The sequence below is a fragment of the Galleria mellonella genome, unplaced genomic scaffold (assembly GCF_026898425.1).
Source record: "Galleria mellonella isolate WM207_F2 unplaced genomic scaffold, CSIRO_AGI_GalMel_v1 utg64, whole genome shotgun sequence".
Taxonomy (NCBI): domain Eukaryota; kingdom Metazoa; phylum Arthropoda; class Insecta; order Lepidoptera; family Pyralidae; genus Galleria; species Galleria mellonella.
This window is the reverse complement of record NW_026442133.1, coordinates 3,739,381-3,758,343: the sequence shown is the minus strand read 5'-3', so window position 1 is coordinate 3,758,343 and position 18,963 is coordinate 3,739,381. Positions and strand designations below refer to the sequence as shown.

Sequence of the window (18,963 nt, the reverse complement as noted above, 5' to 3'; positions counted from 1 at the left end):
ATGTATTTCCAGCCTCTCAGAGTTGATTGATCATAGTCTAACAATATTGAGGTAGATCTCCAGCAGTTTAAATTTGAACATTCAATAGGCGATGGTTTTACGATTCATCAGATGAACTGTTAGATTATTTGCTATTTTAAGTATTGCAAAATCTATAAATTTGACATAATTAAGTTTTTTATGACACTAAAAATGACAAAGAAGCTGAAGGCCCACCTGATGGAAAGTGGAAACGGTCATCGTAACCGTAATATTATTACTACAATAAAAACAGAGCACACTCTATATTAGAATAGTATGTATATGTCCTTAGCTAGGTTGTATAATGTTTAACGTTGGTTGTGGATACAAGATCTTAGGACAATGGTCCGACGTCCACTGTTTCGTCATAGTGTCGCAACCATAGCAAAGTGCGGTCACACTCGATTCGGTTTCACAGCACGCATGCACTTGATTTGAATGAATCTACTGCATTCGCATTCCACGGGAATATAACCTTGTATAGTCTGTTTGAATGGAGTTTAAGAATGTAAACAATTAAACAGTTAATACGACCATAAGACAATCTACTAATGTCCAATAGATGTATAAATCATCAAAAATTAATTACTCGATTGAATGTTTCATTAACAATTTCATTTCATCATCATCATCACCATATCGGCCGTTAACTGTCCACTGCTGAATATAGACCTCCATAAGGGGAATTATGATAGTAGTTGTCACGCTTAGCAAGCGGGTTGGCAAACACAGTAAGGCTTTGGGGATGTTTTAAGAGGGACGCTGCTATCCATCCCTCGATCATAAGTTTCCCTATCCGTCTCTTACGACACCCACGGGAAAGGAATATGTGGCCCATTCTATGCCGGGACCACACGGCAATAATTTCATTTAGTGAGCATTTTTCTGATAATTATAACAAAAATTATTTACCTTTCCTTAAATGCTATTAAAAGAGATTATATAACCGCTAATCTATTCCGAGATGGGAAAGTCGTTTATTTGATACCCGTTATATTTTTCTAATAGATTTTTATTCTTTATCAAGCGGATTTAAAAATACATTACTCGTTGATACTTGTTCTCTATTTTCTTTATTTTTATTTATTTAATGTTGTCATTTCATTACTAGTTAATTATCTGATTTGTTCATGTCCCCAAATGTGTTACGCTAATGTATTTTTAATGTTGTGAATATGTAAAACAGATGATTGCATAAATACTATTTTTAGTATATGTACATGATATTATATATTTATATACAAATTTAAAATTAATGTATCATAATTTTCTCTAAATTACATAATTATAATTGCTTTTTTATTTCATGTTTATATAATAAGTAAATAATTTCATCTAGTTAAGTTAGCTTATTTGCTATATTAAGAAAAAAAAAACCTATGAGATGAAGTGAATTAACCTACAGCTAGATATATGAATTTTAATGTAATTAAATAGCCAGATTATTACATACATATTTATTATATCCACGCATGTTGTTATCGTAATTGATCATAGCAGGACGAACCAGAATGCGTATACGTTTAAGATCAATTAGAAAACAAAAACTTTAAAACACACATAATGCGTGGTTTCGGCTTGAATTATTCAAGATACAACGTGGCGAATCTAATAGTGCAGCAGTGAACTGAATAAGCAATTTAATTTTATAGTTCAGTAACAATTACAAGATTACTAGATTGGATTACCCAACGAGTTGAAATATGCAGGAACCAATTGTAATCAGGAAGCTTTTCTTTAATGTTATGGTAACTCCTCCTGGGCAAACGGTGTAATTAGATCGTCAGTGAGGGATGGTAAGTGAGGATCAAGTCAGATCAAATGGTCTCATATCAGCCTGTATATAATTATATAATCATAACTGTCCACTTCTGGACATAAGAGGGAGGTCCCCTTGGGGTGTTTTGCTAGTAGTTGTCACGCTTGGCAGGCTTGCCAATCCGGCAACCGCAGTTAGGCTTTGGAGATGTTTTAATGAGGATAACTGCTCTCTCGCCCTTCCTTAGTCGGCTTTTACGACATCCATGGGAAAAGAAGGGGTGACCTATTCTATGCTGGGACCATACGGCATGATAAGTGATGATGAAGTCAGATTAATTGGCTTATTGTGTCTAACTCAACCAGAATTAACTACGATGGTTTACAGAGCGGAATGCGTGGAGGGTGACCTGATTCGGTATATTGCTAGCAATGGGGACATAGTTCCCATTACTAATAATCTCTATTCTCTCAATAGGCATGCTTAATTACGCAAGACTTTGCGAATGTGGCGCCATTTGGTAATATATTGACAAAGAGTAAATTAAAAAAAAATATATAACTATGGGAAAATATAGTTTTTATTTTCGCATTTCGCATTATATTGTAGTAAAGAATTTATTCTGCTTTAGCAAAGATCGAGTTTATGACGTTATAATACAATAGCACCTTTATTTTAATAATTTGGCAGTAAGCTTCTCATTTCTACTACAATAATTCCGATAAATAATAAAAAAAAAAAACTATTCCCAACTTTTTCAAAAATTAAATTATATTTTGACACTTTTAACTTAATTTTTGATTCGAACAATTTTATTTAAGGCTTTAATTACGACTTTTGAGTAGTACATATTGTATAGATATTAAAATTAGTGTTCCCAGATTCTCATTTTTTTTTTAATTTAAATATCTTCATTTCAGCCTGTATCTCTGTATGCTGTACATAGGTTTTCCTCAAAGTTTTCTGATGTATGTGATCGATATTTATTTTTTGTTTTTAAAAGAAATGTGAATTATTCGTAAAAAACATAACTGTAGTTCCCGATATTAATATTATAGTTTTAAAAGGGTACAGTAATTGTGGTTTTAGAACTGGGCTCCTCAAAAGGTAATATGTGTGTTAAGGGGCCACATTCCCAACCCCCTTTATTATTAACCCCCATTATGGGGAAATTAATATTGATAGAAAGTAACTACAACAATTCTTTGTGTAATTGTTTCTAAAGACAGGTTAAATTTTTAAGACAAAAAAGATTATTACGAGTTGAATGTATTGTAAATGTCTTATTGAATGCCGATGTGAAGGCAGTACAGTGCGGAAATCAAGTTTCAACCATATATTAAACGTTGGCCCATAGTAGGGGGTGGGCCCGGTTGTAAAACCGGTGTGTTTGCCTACAGCGTTTATCGTTGCCGTTAAAGTCTTTTGATTTATGAACAGCTAGTTTTTAGCCGCGACTTTGTCCGCATCACCAGGATATGTTAATCGACCGGAATAAAAAGTAGCCTATATACTTTTAATCGACTGAACTGTTAAAATACGAAGAGTTAACAGACAAACAAACTTTCACGTTTATAACTGTAGTAAATAACATAAACAACAACAAATTATGATTTTTTTTTATACAACTTAGAATGGCAAACAAGCTGACGGTCCACCTGATGGAAATTATGATTTAAACCATGGACATAACAGAGTTTTTTCGCCCATGATTAAAAGATGTTTTGGATAAACCTAATTAAATAAAATTTTATTTTGACTTTTAAATGTCAATAAGAATAAATAAAATTATTGATAATATCTGTGGTGGGTAACCTAATAAAGTTCCGGGTTTTATTGCCGGTCGGGCTACTTTGGGATACATTTTTTTTTTAATTGGCTTAGGTTTGGGTGTTCTAGTTGTACCAGATCTTTGGTTTCTTATAACAGAGGGTGACCTTGCGTGAGGACTAAACAATTAGTATGATTTTCTCACACTTGCTATTATTATTTTATGAATAAGTAAAAAAAAAAAAAAAACAATGAATGAAATAAAATATTCTTTGCAAACATAGGATGTTCTCAATTTGCTTGTATTACTTGTGTCCTTGTATCATCATATCAGTTATCTGTCCACAGCTGAACATAGGCCTCCCTCTTGGTCATAATGGGGTGACGGGGTTTGCCAGTATTTTGTTTGGCATACGCAGTTAGGTTTTGGTGACTTTTTAGAGGGGGATTCTTGCCCATTCCTCAAATATTAAATTCCCTTAATCGCCTCTTACGACACCCATGGCAAAGGAAGGGGTGGCCGGGATTATACGGTGTGTATATTATCTTTGCTGATTTTATATCGATTTTTTTTACAATCAGTTTATTTTAATAACATAAAAATAGTAACATAAAAGTTTGGTCACGGTTAAAGTAGCAGTTTTTTTGGAGTAATATTTTAATATAATATGATTCTAAAAAGTATATTAGTTTTATGTAAGTAAATAAGTTCACAATTAATTTGACTATGTATTAATTTTAATTATAGTACTAAATAGAAATATAGTATAAAAAGTTTTCTATCACGTATATTTTTTTTACAATGGAATTTTTAAATAAAATAGCGTTTTTAGCATTATATTTTAATCGTATATTTATTTATTACCATAATTTTGGATATAAACCATGAAAAAACATTAAATCATATATATAACTAGAAAAAAAAATATTTGGAAATATTTGACACGATTTAATCTAAAGTTTTGACCGCAGTCAGGTTATTCGATATCTTTGCTTAGTTACCAAACGTAGGCTGTGTATGCCTGTACAGCTGTGAATTTAGCAAGTTACGATTTATCAGAATGTACAAATAAACCTGGAGTGGAGTAGTCGCTAGTAGTACTTCTTGCAAAAGCATGATAAATATAGTCGAGTTTAGTCAATGAATAATAATCTTATTTATTTTGGTACAAATATATACATATCTTTTGTGACGTATATCTGACCCTATTTCTATATATATTTAATATCCTATCTTACTAACATAAATAAATTATAAAAAGTATGATATTTGTACATGGGAAATAAAAACAACATCATTAAAAAGGTTTTAATATGATAGAAGACAAATAATATTTTTTAGAAATTTTGGTGTATCTGTCGCTATCTGTCTCTCTATTTGTCTGTTTGTTCTGGCATCGTATAAAAATTACTGCAGCCAATCGAATGCGGTTTCTACTGTTTTTTTTAATGGATGAAGATGGAATGGTAACCCCGCCTACGCTATTGGTATACACAAGCGGGGCACCAGTGAAGGGTGACATATGAGGATGAAGGCAGGTCAGTTGGCCCATAGTAACCGATTGAACAACAATTAACCACTATGGTTTCCAGGGGGAACCGCGTGGAGGTCGATCTGATGGTGTGTATTGCTAGCAATGGGACTGTTAAATCTCATCACTAACAATCCCTTTCCCCCCGGTTTCCACTGTTATGTTATAGAAGGTTTAATTTAAAAAGTAGTGTATATTTTATTTTATTACACACACATTTCACAGTAAGTTATTTTATTATTTTAAAATGAAAACATAATCCTGACTAGTTTTTACTAGATTTATAAATGTAAACGTGAAAGTGAGTTTGTTCGTCACATTTTGGCGTCTGAATGCCTTAATCATTATACAGGTCATTCGATATACATTTAGGAGAAGAACATAGACTTTTATCCCACTATATATTCCGATCAAGTAGGTAGCGGACAAAGTCGCGTGTAAAAGCAATACCTTATATTCTTAATGTAAATTTGATCTTAACCATCTAGAACTGCTGTTTCATTACACCACTATTTCGTTATATTTCCTAGACCGTACCTATCACTCGCCGACACAAATGCCCGCATATTGTTAGCAAACTGGCTTAAAATTTTAAATGTAGATATGCTTCCATAATCTTACGTCATATTTGATTTTACGAGTATTACTTAAAACTGTTACATTGGAAAGTGTGATTGTTTGATTTTTAAAAGATAACTCTTTTAAAGAAGCCTTTAATATTTTACCGTTGTCTCTAAATAACGGTATGTGTGTTACATCATTTACAATATATGGTTTTCATTTAATTACGAAATATAAATTTCTTGAATTATATATAATAAAAAGGCTTGTTCTGTCTTAGATAATTTAACAATTTTAAACTCCCTTAAATTTTTAATACTAATTACAAAGATGAGAATTTTATATTTAACTCTTTACTTATCTGTTCAATGCGATTACATATAATTTAAATCAATATACTACGAAATAAAATGATCTTAAAAAATATTTATTACATATAGAAGATATTAGTGTAAACACATAAATATTCCGTTTTTTTTTGTAATTTAAATACGAAATATTAAAAAGGAGCCGATAGTAAAAGTAAATTATTATGCCATTATTTTTATTACTTTTTATTTTTACGTTATTAAAGATATAAAACAATGACTATATATTGTTTAAGTACTTGTTAATATTATAAGATATAGAGGTTATAATTAGATTATGTATAAATTAGTATTATGTGCAGACTGGTAAATAATTGAGCTCTTGAGGATTCTAATAGTTTTATTTCATATTACTGAGCAAGGTATAGAAGTAAATAAGATATATTTACAAAGTCGATCACGCGATTTAAAGATAATTAATGAGTATTTTAATTACCTAAATAGTTGTATTACACCATTACCTTATTTAGAAAATGAGAGGACATTTTATATTTCCTGGTTTAGTGCCCCAATTAATGTTGTTAATAGATTCGCAATTCACACGGACAGCTATAAATTCAAGTAAGAAAACTGTTAGATTATTCATAGCGCAGTTGCAACGAATCCCAATATGGTAATAGGTATATTGCGTAGCTTGGAGTGTTGTGCGAGTCAAACTGACTCGAGTATTAACTCGAATACCTACAAGGTACTCGGTTACTCTAGTACTCAATTTACAGAATTCGAATACACGGTATTCAATTATAGGTTAAGAGAACTTGTGACACTTCAATTCTATTATATTTTTTTGTTTTTATTTTATTGATTTTCTCCTTAATTTCCATAAGAAAAATAATTAGATTATTGAAAATTTTATATATTCATTAAAATAAGCTTAGAAATCAATTGTGAAATTAGTAAACTTTGATAAAATACTCGAATATCTCAAGTTTGAAGTTCGAGTCAGTATTTGATTTTTTTTATGAATACTGAAATAATCGAATACCGATAAATTTTAATTCGATACATCACTAACAGCTTGCCAACACAGACGGGCATCTGGATAAAGCCGGCGGGCCAGTTACGAAAGACGCAATAGAAAACGGTGTGAGTTATTGAAACTTACAATGCTTTTTATTATTGTCATTAAATAGGCTTTCGTTTTTATTAACAATTTTGTAATAATAAAAGAATCAGAAATAAGTCCTTTAATGTTCAAGGTGATACGCACAATAGTCGCTTTAAATAATTCAAGTGATATTATAAACAAATGATTTTATTTATTCATATTTTTATGTTTAAGTAATAAATAATAACTGTACAAAATTATTGTTATTAAAATGTAATTTTACATAAACTTAGTAATTTGTAACCGAAAAAATATGTAAGTATTTTGTAACAGTTTATTATAATTTATGTAAAATATGCATTCGTATGTAGTAATTCTACATAAACGTAGTTAAAATCGTATAAATTTTCATAAAACATATGCTATAAAATAAAACATATGTTTTTGATATAAATCCAATGGTGAATCAAATGATGTATGTACTTTTAATAAATATTTCTGATATCCCATTAAGAGACTAATAACTAAACCGTCTTTCAAATAAAACGTTCATGCTCACTTTTTTAGTTTATTCGAGCAGTAAGTATATTATTCTCATTTTCGTGTATAATATAGTATATTTAATATATGTGTAAGTATATTTGATGTTCATATATATTGATTCGTTTATGTATGTAATTTTAGCATATCAATAATTACTAAAACCGTATTCGAGTATTCTGACACTTCCCTAAGATTGACTAGGAGAGAATGATTTTAGCACTAAGTCCGCCATGTATACATATATGTACTTATAAATAAATAAATATAGGTATCGTTAAAAATGTACATAAGTTTTATAAATAACACAGTCGCTAGTCTGCAACGACATATATTGTGACATCGTGCATACGTAGAGTTCGCCATATGCACACGCCTTCGGCTGGAGACCTTAGCTGAGGTCACATATCAAGTTCAGGCACTTGTTTCGTTTTAAACCAGTTGGACTGGTGCATATGACATGAACAAGTGCTGGACCATATTACGTAATGTTCAAAGTTATATTTCCGTGCGATTTCCTTCCTTTATTTTTGTATCTATAAATAGCGGCGGTGCTGTTTTGAAAAGCGGGAGCTTTGAAGGAATGTTATATATCCTATTAAAATATGAAATTTTATAAAGATGTTTAGATGTTTGTATGTTTTTTCTTCAATTATGTTTAAACGGCTGAACGGATTTTAATGAAATTTGGTACATGGGTAGGTTATATTGTAACTTAACTCATAGCATACTTTATATATTGATTCACATGGACAAAGCCACGGCCATATATATATATATATATATATATATATATATATATACATGTATATTTGATTTAACGACGTTATTTTAATGTTTATCTAAGTATTTTAAAAAGTACAAATGTGACTTTATTTATAACCTCTCTGGCGTTTAAATGACTCCATGAATATACGTACCATTTAGGACGGAGAACTTAATACGAGTAGGATAGCCTTTATCCCAGTTTATCAAGATATTCTGGTTATGCAGTCGCAGTTTTTTTAATGGGTGAAAAGGGAACAGTAACCCCTTATTCGCTATCGGTATACGCTGACGGAGCTCCAGTGATAGATGATGGTGATAGGTGAGGACGAAAGCAGGTCAGTTGGCTCATCGTGAAGAATTCAACAAGAATTAACCACGATGGTTTCCAGCGAGAATATATTGCGTATATTGCTAGTAATGGGGCTGTTAAAATCCATTACTAACAATCCCTTTCTCCCCTGCAGTCGTGGTAAAAAACTATTTCATTTATAATCTCAAATCAATACTTTGATGTATCTAATACGTGGTTTCTTCTATATGATATAATTTCGTCAATACTTAAGTAATATGGAGCATGTGTATTGAGCATAACGATTTGAAAGTACACAAGGCCGTTGAAGACCAAGCACTGTTGTAGTTTATAATCACAATAGATTGATTGGTTATACGATTAAATAAATGATATGTTACGCGTTACTTAATTGTATCAGTCAATTTGAAGTCGATAAATTACGTATTATTAAAATTTCTTCATAACCTATTAAGTATGTCTTACCTATTAGTTTATTTGATTGACGATTGCATTTTTTTTTAATTGCATTAATGCGTTTGTTAATCGTTATACTGTTCTTTGATATTATACTTATACATGTCTTAACGGAACAAAGTTTAACTGAAGGAGAAAAAGTATTCTATTATGTTCTCAATTCCAAATACTATTGGTACAACAAATTTTATGTTCTTAAGGTAGTAAGAGGATATACAAATAAACATGCCTTCGTATGTATAATATTATATATACTTATATAAGATGTAAGGACTGTGGTGTTAATATTTCCTATTATTGCTTGCTATGCCTTCTTAAGATTAGCGGTCCGATAAAAGCTCCTTCATAACTTCCGAGTTTTTTTACTTATAATTATTACGTCCATTCAGGTGAAGGTCTAGTTCATTATCAAGTATTTTTGTATGGAGATATTGATATTGAATTAATTATGTAAATTTAAATATTAAATATGACGTTCGGACATTGTCAAGGTTTTTATAACTATATGAAATTAAGGCATAGGTAATGCAATAGTTTTTAAGTTTTTATAACTATATGAAATTAAGGCATAGGTAATGCAATAGTTGAAGTTAATAGCTGGACCTTAGATATGTATTTGTTTTTTTTTTGTGTATTTATTAAGTAAACTAATCTTGCTAATTCTGAATCGATTCATGAGTCTTTTTTAATCCGATCCTAATTATAATAACAAAGATATTATGTAATTTCAAGGGTATTTCGAGTTATATATGCTATGCTCTTTATCAGAGCCGGCAAAGATTTCTGACTATCCCATTAGTGATAACATCTGTGAGCATGCTTTTTTTTATAATACATTATATTATTAATGATTTGTAAGTTAATACAGATACATCTGTAACTATTTATCTAAAACAATTTTCAATTTTAGATTACCCCATAATTATATTGCTGTTTTGCCAAAGGTTGACTGCTAGAGAATGTTACGTAGCATTAAATCCGTCTTTAGTACCTAAAATTTTTTTGTAATATGGTCAATAAAGAATAAGTAAATAATTAAATTATTTAATTTATTAATTAGTTATTATCTTTGTTACAGGCGGTAGTGTTATGTGCGTGTTTAGCACTAAGCTTAGCACAATTCGGCTTGAATGACTACTCAGCCGATTACCTCACTAGTTTCGGGTCTCCAAGCTTCAACACCTTTTCAGCAGCAGCCGCGAGAGATCCCAGAGCCAACACGGGTAAGTAATATAAAATCTTGTTATTATAACAATAAATATAAATAAATAAATACCACTATATTACATAGCGCCATCTAGCCCCAACCTAAGCAAACAACTGATTAAAATTCTTTATTTTCTAATATAGAAAAAAACCTAGACTAATTAAATGATACTCATGAGTACAAACTTTTGTATTGTGAGGTAACATAACCATCGGAAGTGGAGGCAGGTTATTAATCTGAGTCAAAATCTTTGGATTTCTAAATTTATGTAAAGATCATTAATAAATTGTTTTTATTTGCTTTGCACTTAAGAATATTTATATATAGTATATTAAAGAGGCTTTAATATACAATGTAGACGGCCTGAAGACTCTTGACACCAGAGGGTGATACCCTTACGCGAGTAGTAAACATATTATATATAAAACATATTAGGTGATAATTTGTAAAATAAAATATATCACGTATTACGTAATTTCACTGTAGTACATTTTTGTACATCTTAAATTATAATGTACACATATTTTATTCATGATACATGATACACATGACATTTGACATTTATAATAAAAAATTTGACGTATTAAAATGAATGTTGGATACTTCCTGTCTGTTACTGATTCTACCTAGGTAGATCTATATTTAAATATTGGTAAATATAAAAAAAAATATTTTTTTAGTAAATAGTAAAGTTTATTTTTTTTAAACATCAGTCCCCAAACTAGGCCAGACCTGTATCTTGGGGACTATGAGTGCGATTACCTATTTATATTATATATATGATTTTTCAAACATTTTCTTTCATACAAACTTTGTCTTGATAATAAAAAACAAAATAAAAAAAAATTAGCATTACATTCGGCAACCGATGTTGTATATACGTAGATTAATAATATTCAACAAAACCTTTATTATTCAATCAGAGATATTTAAATAAATATTAATAACATTTTTTTACAACTGTAGCTGTATTCATTATATTTTATATTTTTTTTAAATTCTCCATAAATTTATAAAAGAAAATGTGACTAAAATATCCAAATTATTTATTAAAATAAAATAAGTTTACGAGTACATATAAGTTTTGTTACGTTATTGTCATAACAATTTAATAAAATATGTACGATATTTTGTTAATACTTATGAAGTATGAACATTTTATTGGGTAATTAAAGGGGATAATGAAGCATGTAGTTAAATATATTAAGTTTAATATACATTTTAATTGCATAAATAAATATATAAGTTGGTTAATGTCTCTACTAATATTATAAAGGCGAAAACTCGTTTGATTGTTATCTCTTGTTTTAACAGCTGAACCTAACGTCATTAAATTTGATATAAACGTACTATGCGGAATGGAGAAGGAAATCCCATTTATCCCGGTCAATTGATATATCCCGGTCACGTGGATGAAGTAGTGGATAAAAACCCGTATATAAATCAAAATTAATCGCTATTGCTAAGTGTAAATCTGGAAAATGGTTGGACGAATTCAGTTTATTATTTTTTTTAAAATAATTGTTAAAGTGCGAGGAAGGTTCTAATAAGGAAAAAAAATGAGGGAAATTGCCCGCAAATTGTAAATCCTTTACTATCCAGGCAATTTGCCTGTGGAACTGACGACCTGCCTCTATTCGGTGCGCTCAAAGTCACTAGCGTCTAAACCTCTGTGTCTGTGTTTTCTCTTCATTTTCCTTCGTCATTATATTTTATATATATATATATATATATATATATATATATATATATATATATATATATATATATATATATATATATATATATATATATATATATATATATACACACACATACATAATTTGTATAAAATGAAACGAAAATATGACGTAATAATGACCCTATTCGTACTTCTCCGTTTTTTTAACGATGATGTTCGCTGCAACTTGTAATAATCAGTTCCGCAATGTGATGCAATAAGCGCAATGTCAAACACTTGCCCTTCCTTCATTGAGTATATAATTGCACATATTAGTGGGCAATAGCGAGTGAAGGTCATACGAGGATTAGTTTGATTACATTTATTTTTAAGCGACTTCAAGAAGGCGGAAGTTCTCTCAAAGGAAGGAGACGGAAGGAGAATATTTTTATATAAGTCGCATATTATATTCGATAATACTGAATTTTAATAATGTTTTTTAAATCAAAATATGAGTAGTTTACTTTATTTATTTGTTTTATTTTACTTTATTGCACCAAGTAAAAAAATAATAATAAATACAGTAAATATTAATCAGAAGTGATACAAAAGGCAGCCTTATCGTTAAGCAATCTCTTACAGACAACCTTTGGGTCTACCCTTTGGGACATTGAGAAAAAGACAAAGAGTAGGTGGCGCATATATACAACAGGAGAGAATGATAAAGGAAAGTGAAGAGAGAACACAGGAAAATATTACAACCATAAAAACTTAAGAAATACATTCATACAGACAAATATTTTAGGTACTGTCATAATTATGCAATTAATACACATACATGACATAAATATATATGTACATAATAACTATATATTTCTCAGTTTTCACGAGTAAAAATACCATAACATAAATAAAAATAGAGTATTAATAGTATTTAAGTTCAAACATCTTAGTTTATCTGGCGACTAAGAAAATTGTAGTGTTCGAAGCATTGGATAAATAATTATGTAAAAACTTAATTACACGCAATTTAAATCGGTTAGAATCTATTAGGTATTTCCATTTTAATTACAATGTACACTCAGAGGATAAATATAGTTCGGTACCTATATACAAATTCTTTTTTCATCAGATCTCTAACCAATTCAATATAACAAATACTTTGTTATTTCTGTTATACGAGTATGTCATTAAAAAATTAATAGTACCTCTTATGTTTTTGTTTTTATAATATAAATAAAATAAATGCTTTAGCGATAATAATAGGATAATATAATTGATATAATTAACTGAAAAGTATATTGAATACCTATCATTAGAATTAATATATCCAGAAATAATATGGTTTTCTAATAGTCGTGTTTATTTTCTTTTAAAATCAGTATAGAGATGAGTCCAATGAATAGTAAAATCCATTAAATATTAGTAGTCTAAATTAAACTTAAAGATTTCATTAATTAATTACTTAGGTATTTAATTGTTTTCTTAACTCTGTCTAACGTCTGAATGACCATTTGTTTCTATAAATTGTAAATTTAAAAGTAAATTATCAGCATGTAAATTGATTAAATTCTGAGTAATTACTTTTAAATGTACCAATTAAATGTTGTGGAGAATGTTTAGAAATGCTTCAAAATTCAAAATTCAAAAATCATTTATTCTTCATGTATATAATGTGGTGTGGTCTCGGCATAGAATAGGCCACCCCTTCTTTTTCCGGGGGTGTCGTAAGAGGCGACTAAGGGATGGCGAGGGATGGGCAGCAGAGTCCCTCTTAAAACATCTTCAAAGCTTAACTCCGATTGTCAATCCACCTGTCAAACGTGACAACTACTGGCAAAACTCCCCTAGGGGGAGGCTTATGTTCAGCCGTGAATAGTTAAAAGCTGATAGGATTATGATTATAATGAATAGATAAATGATAGACGGTTTTATTTATTTAAATAACTTTATTGACCAAAATAAAATAAGGTACAAAAGCCGAACTTGAAGCTAGTGCTCTACCAGTCAACCTTTGGGACAAACAGTTGGGCTAACTGACCTGCTTCATCCTCACCTGTCATATATTACTGGTGCCCCGCCAGTATATACCAATAGTCCAGGTACCATTCCATTATCATCCGTTAAAAAAAATACTATTTATTGTACTCAGGTATCTACTATGGACAATCACATAGTATTCTTGATTGTTCAATGCACGTTCATATCTTGAGACGACACTTTTTCATCAGGCAGATCATGTCATTCTAAGTTGCATAAAGAAAATATTTCCTGAATATTTCTTTCGATCAGTTTTTATTATTTGAATACAAATTATTTCATAATATTAGAATACACGAATACTTCCCATAATAAACAAGTCCAATGACTTGTGTTTTCGGTATTGCGAATCGCAATATCTCGTATAGTTTGTAAAAGTCGAATATAATAAGGAAGTGTCGTTATGAATTTACGATAATCTGACTCATCGGTCACATAATGAGTGAATTATATGTAAAAAAAAAAAATACAAGTTTTACATTACTATACAAAAATAAGATTTAGAATTCAGAACTAATCAATCAGAAATTGTTTTATTTAAACAGAGATATAAAAATAAAAAAAGTGCATTTACCAAAAATATGAAATGTCATTATTTCAGTATTTTGAACATTATGGTATGTTATTATAATTTTTTAAAGAACACTGCCGCCTTTGGCGTCTATAGAAACGAGTGCGTTTTTATTTAATATTATTTTTCTTGCATTTTGGTTCATCTTGATCTATTTTTGATGCTTCTTTTTAGTAACTCATTGTCTAGGAATCCTATTTCTTTTTTGCGCATTTATAACAATCAGTCACAATGGTGTCTTAACGAAACAAATAAATATTCAATCAAACACCGCTAACTTGAAATATTTCACAATAACACTCGAAAATAATTTGACCATGGCTAGTGTACAGATTCATATCTTGACGTTTACGCGCACCATAAAGAACTTATTACAATTACGTAAATACTGTCAGTTAAGGAGCGCAAATGTCATTGTTACGAACATTATTTGGAAGTTGCTTAATGTATGATAATTTCCAATGGGCGCGGTCGTAATCACTTGGGAACGACGTGGGAGGAAATATATCTTAGTACGCTAAGTGGTATACTTATCTATAAATACATTATATAGAATGGTATCTAAACAATTTATCAAAAATAATAAACCATTGATGTACTTTAAATAAAAGAAAAATATTTCATAACATAGGGTCTATCAAATTGGATATTTTTGTGAAAATATTATAGAAAATTTTAATAAAAAAAGCAGAAAGAGGCGGCGGTAGTATCAGAGTATTAGATATCGTTTTTCGTATATAATTAATTAATTTAATATTATGAATAATATTTTAATTATTATATTTTTTTTTATTAATGCCAATTACTTTATTGCCTTGTTGTGTGGTACCAGCATAGAATAGGCCACTCCATCCTTTCCATTGGGTACCGTGTGAGGTGACAAATGAAACTTAATGATAGAGGGATGAGCAAAAACGTCCTTCTTAAAATATCTCTAAGGCGTGAATTTGGTTGCCAGTAGTTGCCTCGCTTGACAGGCCCAATCCGCGAGGGAGGTCGATGCTCAGCAATGGATAATTAATAGCTGATATAGTATGTTATAGTATATGTTTTATTTATTTTCAAAAATATGTATTGTTAACCCTATTTAGAAATTATCTTGTATTAATTACATTATTGAATTTGTCTTTTAAGAATACATATTTGACGGCGTATTATAGTAAACTTAAGTTCGTCTGCACAATACGTTACTTCTGTCGATGTAATTAATTTCCAAGCTAGGTATTTCGTTAAGTAGCCGTCTCAGATAAAGAGACAACCGAAGTTTTTGCAACTAATTCGTGAATGATTGATAAACCACTAATTTGTAGCGATAAGTTGCTTTTACATCGTGCAATTTGTACAGAAGTAAATAGTAAATGACCTTATGTTTATGTATAATGCATTTGTTAGTCCAAGGGCTAGACCCTTTTCTTACGACATCAGAGTGTTGCATTCGAATTATTTTAATAGTTAATGTTTATATTTTATTAGATTATTGCGCTTAACAACTATACTAGTGACGATAATTCAAGTTAACGCGCAATTATTTTGATATATAATATCGCGATGAATGTATATTTTATTAAAATATGCAGGTATGTTATGACTATTTTTATTACATTTTTGCCTAATAAGAGGGTAAAATAGTTTTGGGAACTGATCATTTTTAAAGATTGTATCTAATATAATATGATATATGCACCACATTCATTGTAGACGTCGATTCGATCGACATTCTACTTTGATGATTGATATACGATCGCAGCGGCGCAGTAGTGGGTTTTTTTAATAATTGAAAATGGAATGGTAACCCTGTCTACGTTATCGGTATGCTGGCGGGGTACCAGTGATAGATGATAGTTGAAGATGAAGGCAGGTCAGTCGGCCATCTTAAAGAATACGACAAGAATTAACCATGATGATTTCCAGGGGGAACCGCGTGAAGGTTGACCTGATAGGGTATATTGCTAGCAATGGAACTATTGGAACCTATTACTAACAAACCCTTTCTCCCCGCGCAGTAGTGGGTATGTTGCTTTGTGTAAATCAGATCCTCGATTTCGATTGCCTGTCGGGTCAATTTAGAAAATGAACCTTTCTGCATTTAATTAGCTCGTGTATGGATATTCTGCAATGTTCTTAATGGGAACTAGGCAATAAACATCTGTGATCCCGGCATAAAATGGGCTATTCCTTCCATTCTCATAGGTTGCCAATTCGCCTACTAAGCGTAGAAACTGCTGGCAAAATTGCCAAACGAAGAGGCCTATGTTCAGCAGTGGACACTTAAGGCACGGCATATGAAGATGTTAATTGTAATGATTACGAAATGTGTAATATAGATAAATAAAAAAAAACAAAAATGTACCTACATAATTAGATGATCATAGACTAGTATAATTAAATGTTATTAAATACTTTTAAATAATGCTGAAGTGCTAATAAATTGACTTGTAAGTGATTGCTTAATAACAGGTTACCTACCGAAAGCAAACTTTATAGCAGTTGAGTAATATTAGAAAACTTAGCACGGTTTACTTATCTTTAATATTCTACAAATGAATTAATATGCAATGAAGATGTACCTACTGATGAGTACGGGCGGGTTAAATTTCTATCATTTCTTGTATAATCAAAGTAAATTGACTTAAGGCATCATATTGAAATATAGGGAATGGCGACGATCAAGTTTAATTGTATTTGAATATAATTTAATTAATTAACAATTGACGACCTCCGTGGTGCAGTGGTGGGCACTTTGTTTTGCGTAAATTAGGTTACGGGTTCGATTTCCGATCAGGTCAATTTCACCGAATTGGTTCGTGTCTGGGCGTTCTGGGTTGTGCTCTCAAATCTTTGTTGCCTGGTTTTGCCTAGTTTTTCATAACATAGGGTATTCTAGTTTAATGACTAGGCAGTTAGTATTATTGTGTGCGTTTGACACTTATTTTTATTATAATAATGTTATAGGCAATACTTTGTGAATTATAATACCGGTTGTCAATAGGTAGGTAGTAATATGATGGGGTTGCGATAGAAAGAAAAGTGAACCGTAGGTCCCGGCACCACGAGATAGGTCTACAACCCGCTAAAATTCCGCGAATCCCATTTTTACATGGAGAAATCTGTCATTGAGATTCAGATGAGATTTTCACATGTAAAAAAAAGGAAGGGGGGGAGAGGACAATTATTTTCAAATTTACACAAAGTAAACGCCATTCTTTCAAGTAGTGTGTAGTAGGTATATGTTTAAGGCATACGTGTACAGATTTATACAAGTTTGATAACTATTAACTAAACTAAATAACACATTTAAAAGTAAATATATTTTATAAATTTTAGATTAGATTCTGATTTCATTACAAAATTAAGTTATTAAATATAAGCATGCAAATAGCGTGAGGTGTCGCAAACGTTTCAATTATACGATACTGTACATAGTAAATAAACACTTAGTAATTAGGTATTTATTCCTATAGATAAGAATAATTTACTTTAATTATTTCTGTAACGGCCAATTGGCCGCGTCGTGTCGCCCGCAAAATTAATATACTAGTTCGTGAGACTCCAGAAAATGGTTAGTAAATAACCTGTAATATAGCTAGTTATTTGTAATTAAAAGCACGAAAATATAATTATTTGGTCATTTTGAAATTTTGTCTATATTATAATCAATGAAAAAGAATGATTTAATACATGGGAATATGTTTACTGGGGTAAAAGGTAACCTATGTATAAGTATTACACTTCCATCCAAAGGCCGCCCATTATTTTCTGTGTAATTTTTTTCTTGTAATTGTTTATATTTATAATTAGTTTACTATTGTAATCTTATGGAAAAGACAATAAAGTGTATCTATCTATTTATCTATGTTCTTCTTCGTCTCTTAGCTCTACATAGTATAAAATAAACTTGCTTGCCGCTGTCTGTACACTAAGATCTTTTAAACTGTGCAACGGATTTTAATACAGTTTTCATTAATAGATAGAGTGATTTAAGAGGAAGGTATATATGTATGATTCAATATTGTTTCGTGTTAATTTGTTGAAATATGCCGATAATTGCTCAAGGTGTTTGAAAAAATCAAGTCGACTGAGAGCTTTCATCGAAAATGCTGAAATATAACATACCTAATAATATATGATGGAATTATTGCTCTTTATTAGGACCTTAAAAATCCAACGATGACATTCTATTTTACACAGCTTTCTATAACCATTTTAATGTTTAAAAACATTTATAGGTACAAATTATGTGGAGTTTGGAAAGCTATTTAGATAGATACAATAGTAATATTTTTAATCACTCCCCACCGATACCACATTGTTTCTACGTTATACTCGTGCGAAGTCAGGACGGGTTGCTAGTA

At 30.4% G+C, this 18,963-nt stretch overlaps 1 protein-coding gene across 2 annotated transcripts in view; it reads left to right on the top strand.

Annotated features, from left to right (window-relative positions):
• The window catches only part of LOC113512554 (uncharacterized), a 64,609-nt gene that overhangs the window by 24,440 nt on the left and 21,206 nt on the right, over positions 1 to 18,963 (top strand). For both annotated transcript variants that reach the window (XM_052900036.1, XM_052900035.1), the window contains exon 3: positions 10,212 to 10,356. In XM_052900036.1, coding sequence (XP_052755996.1) covers positions 10,212 to 10,356 — 145 coding nt within the window. The remainder of the gene's footprint in view (positions 1 to 10,211; positions 10,357 to 18,963) is intronic.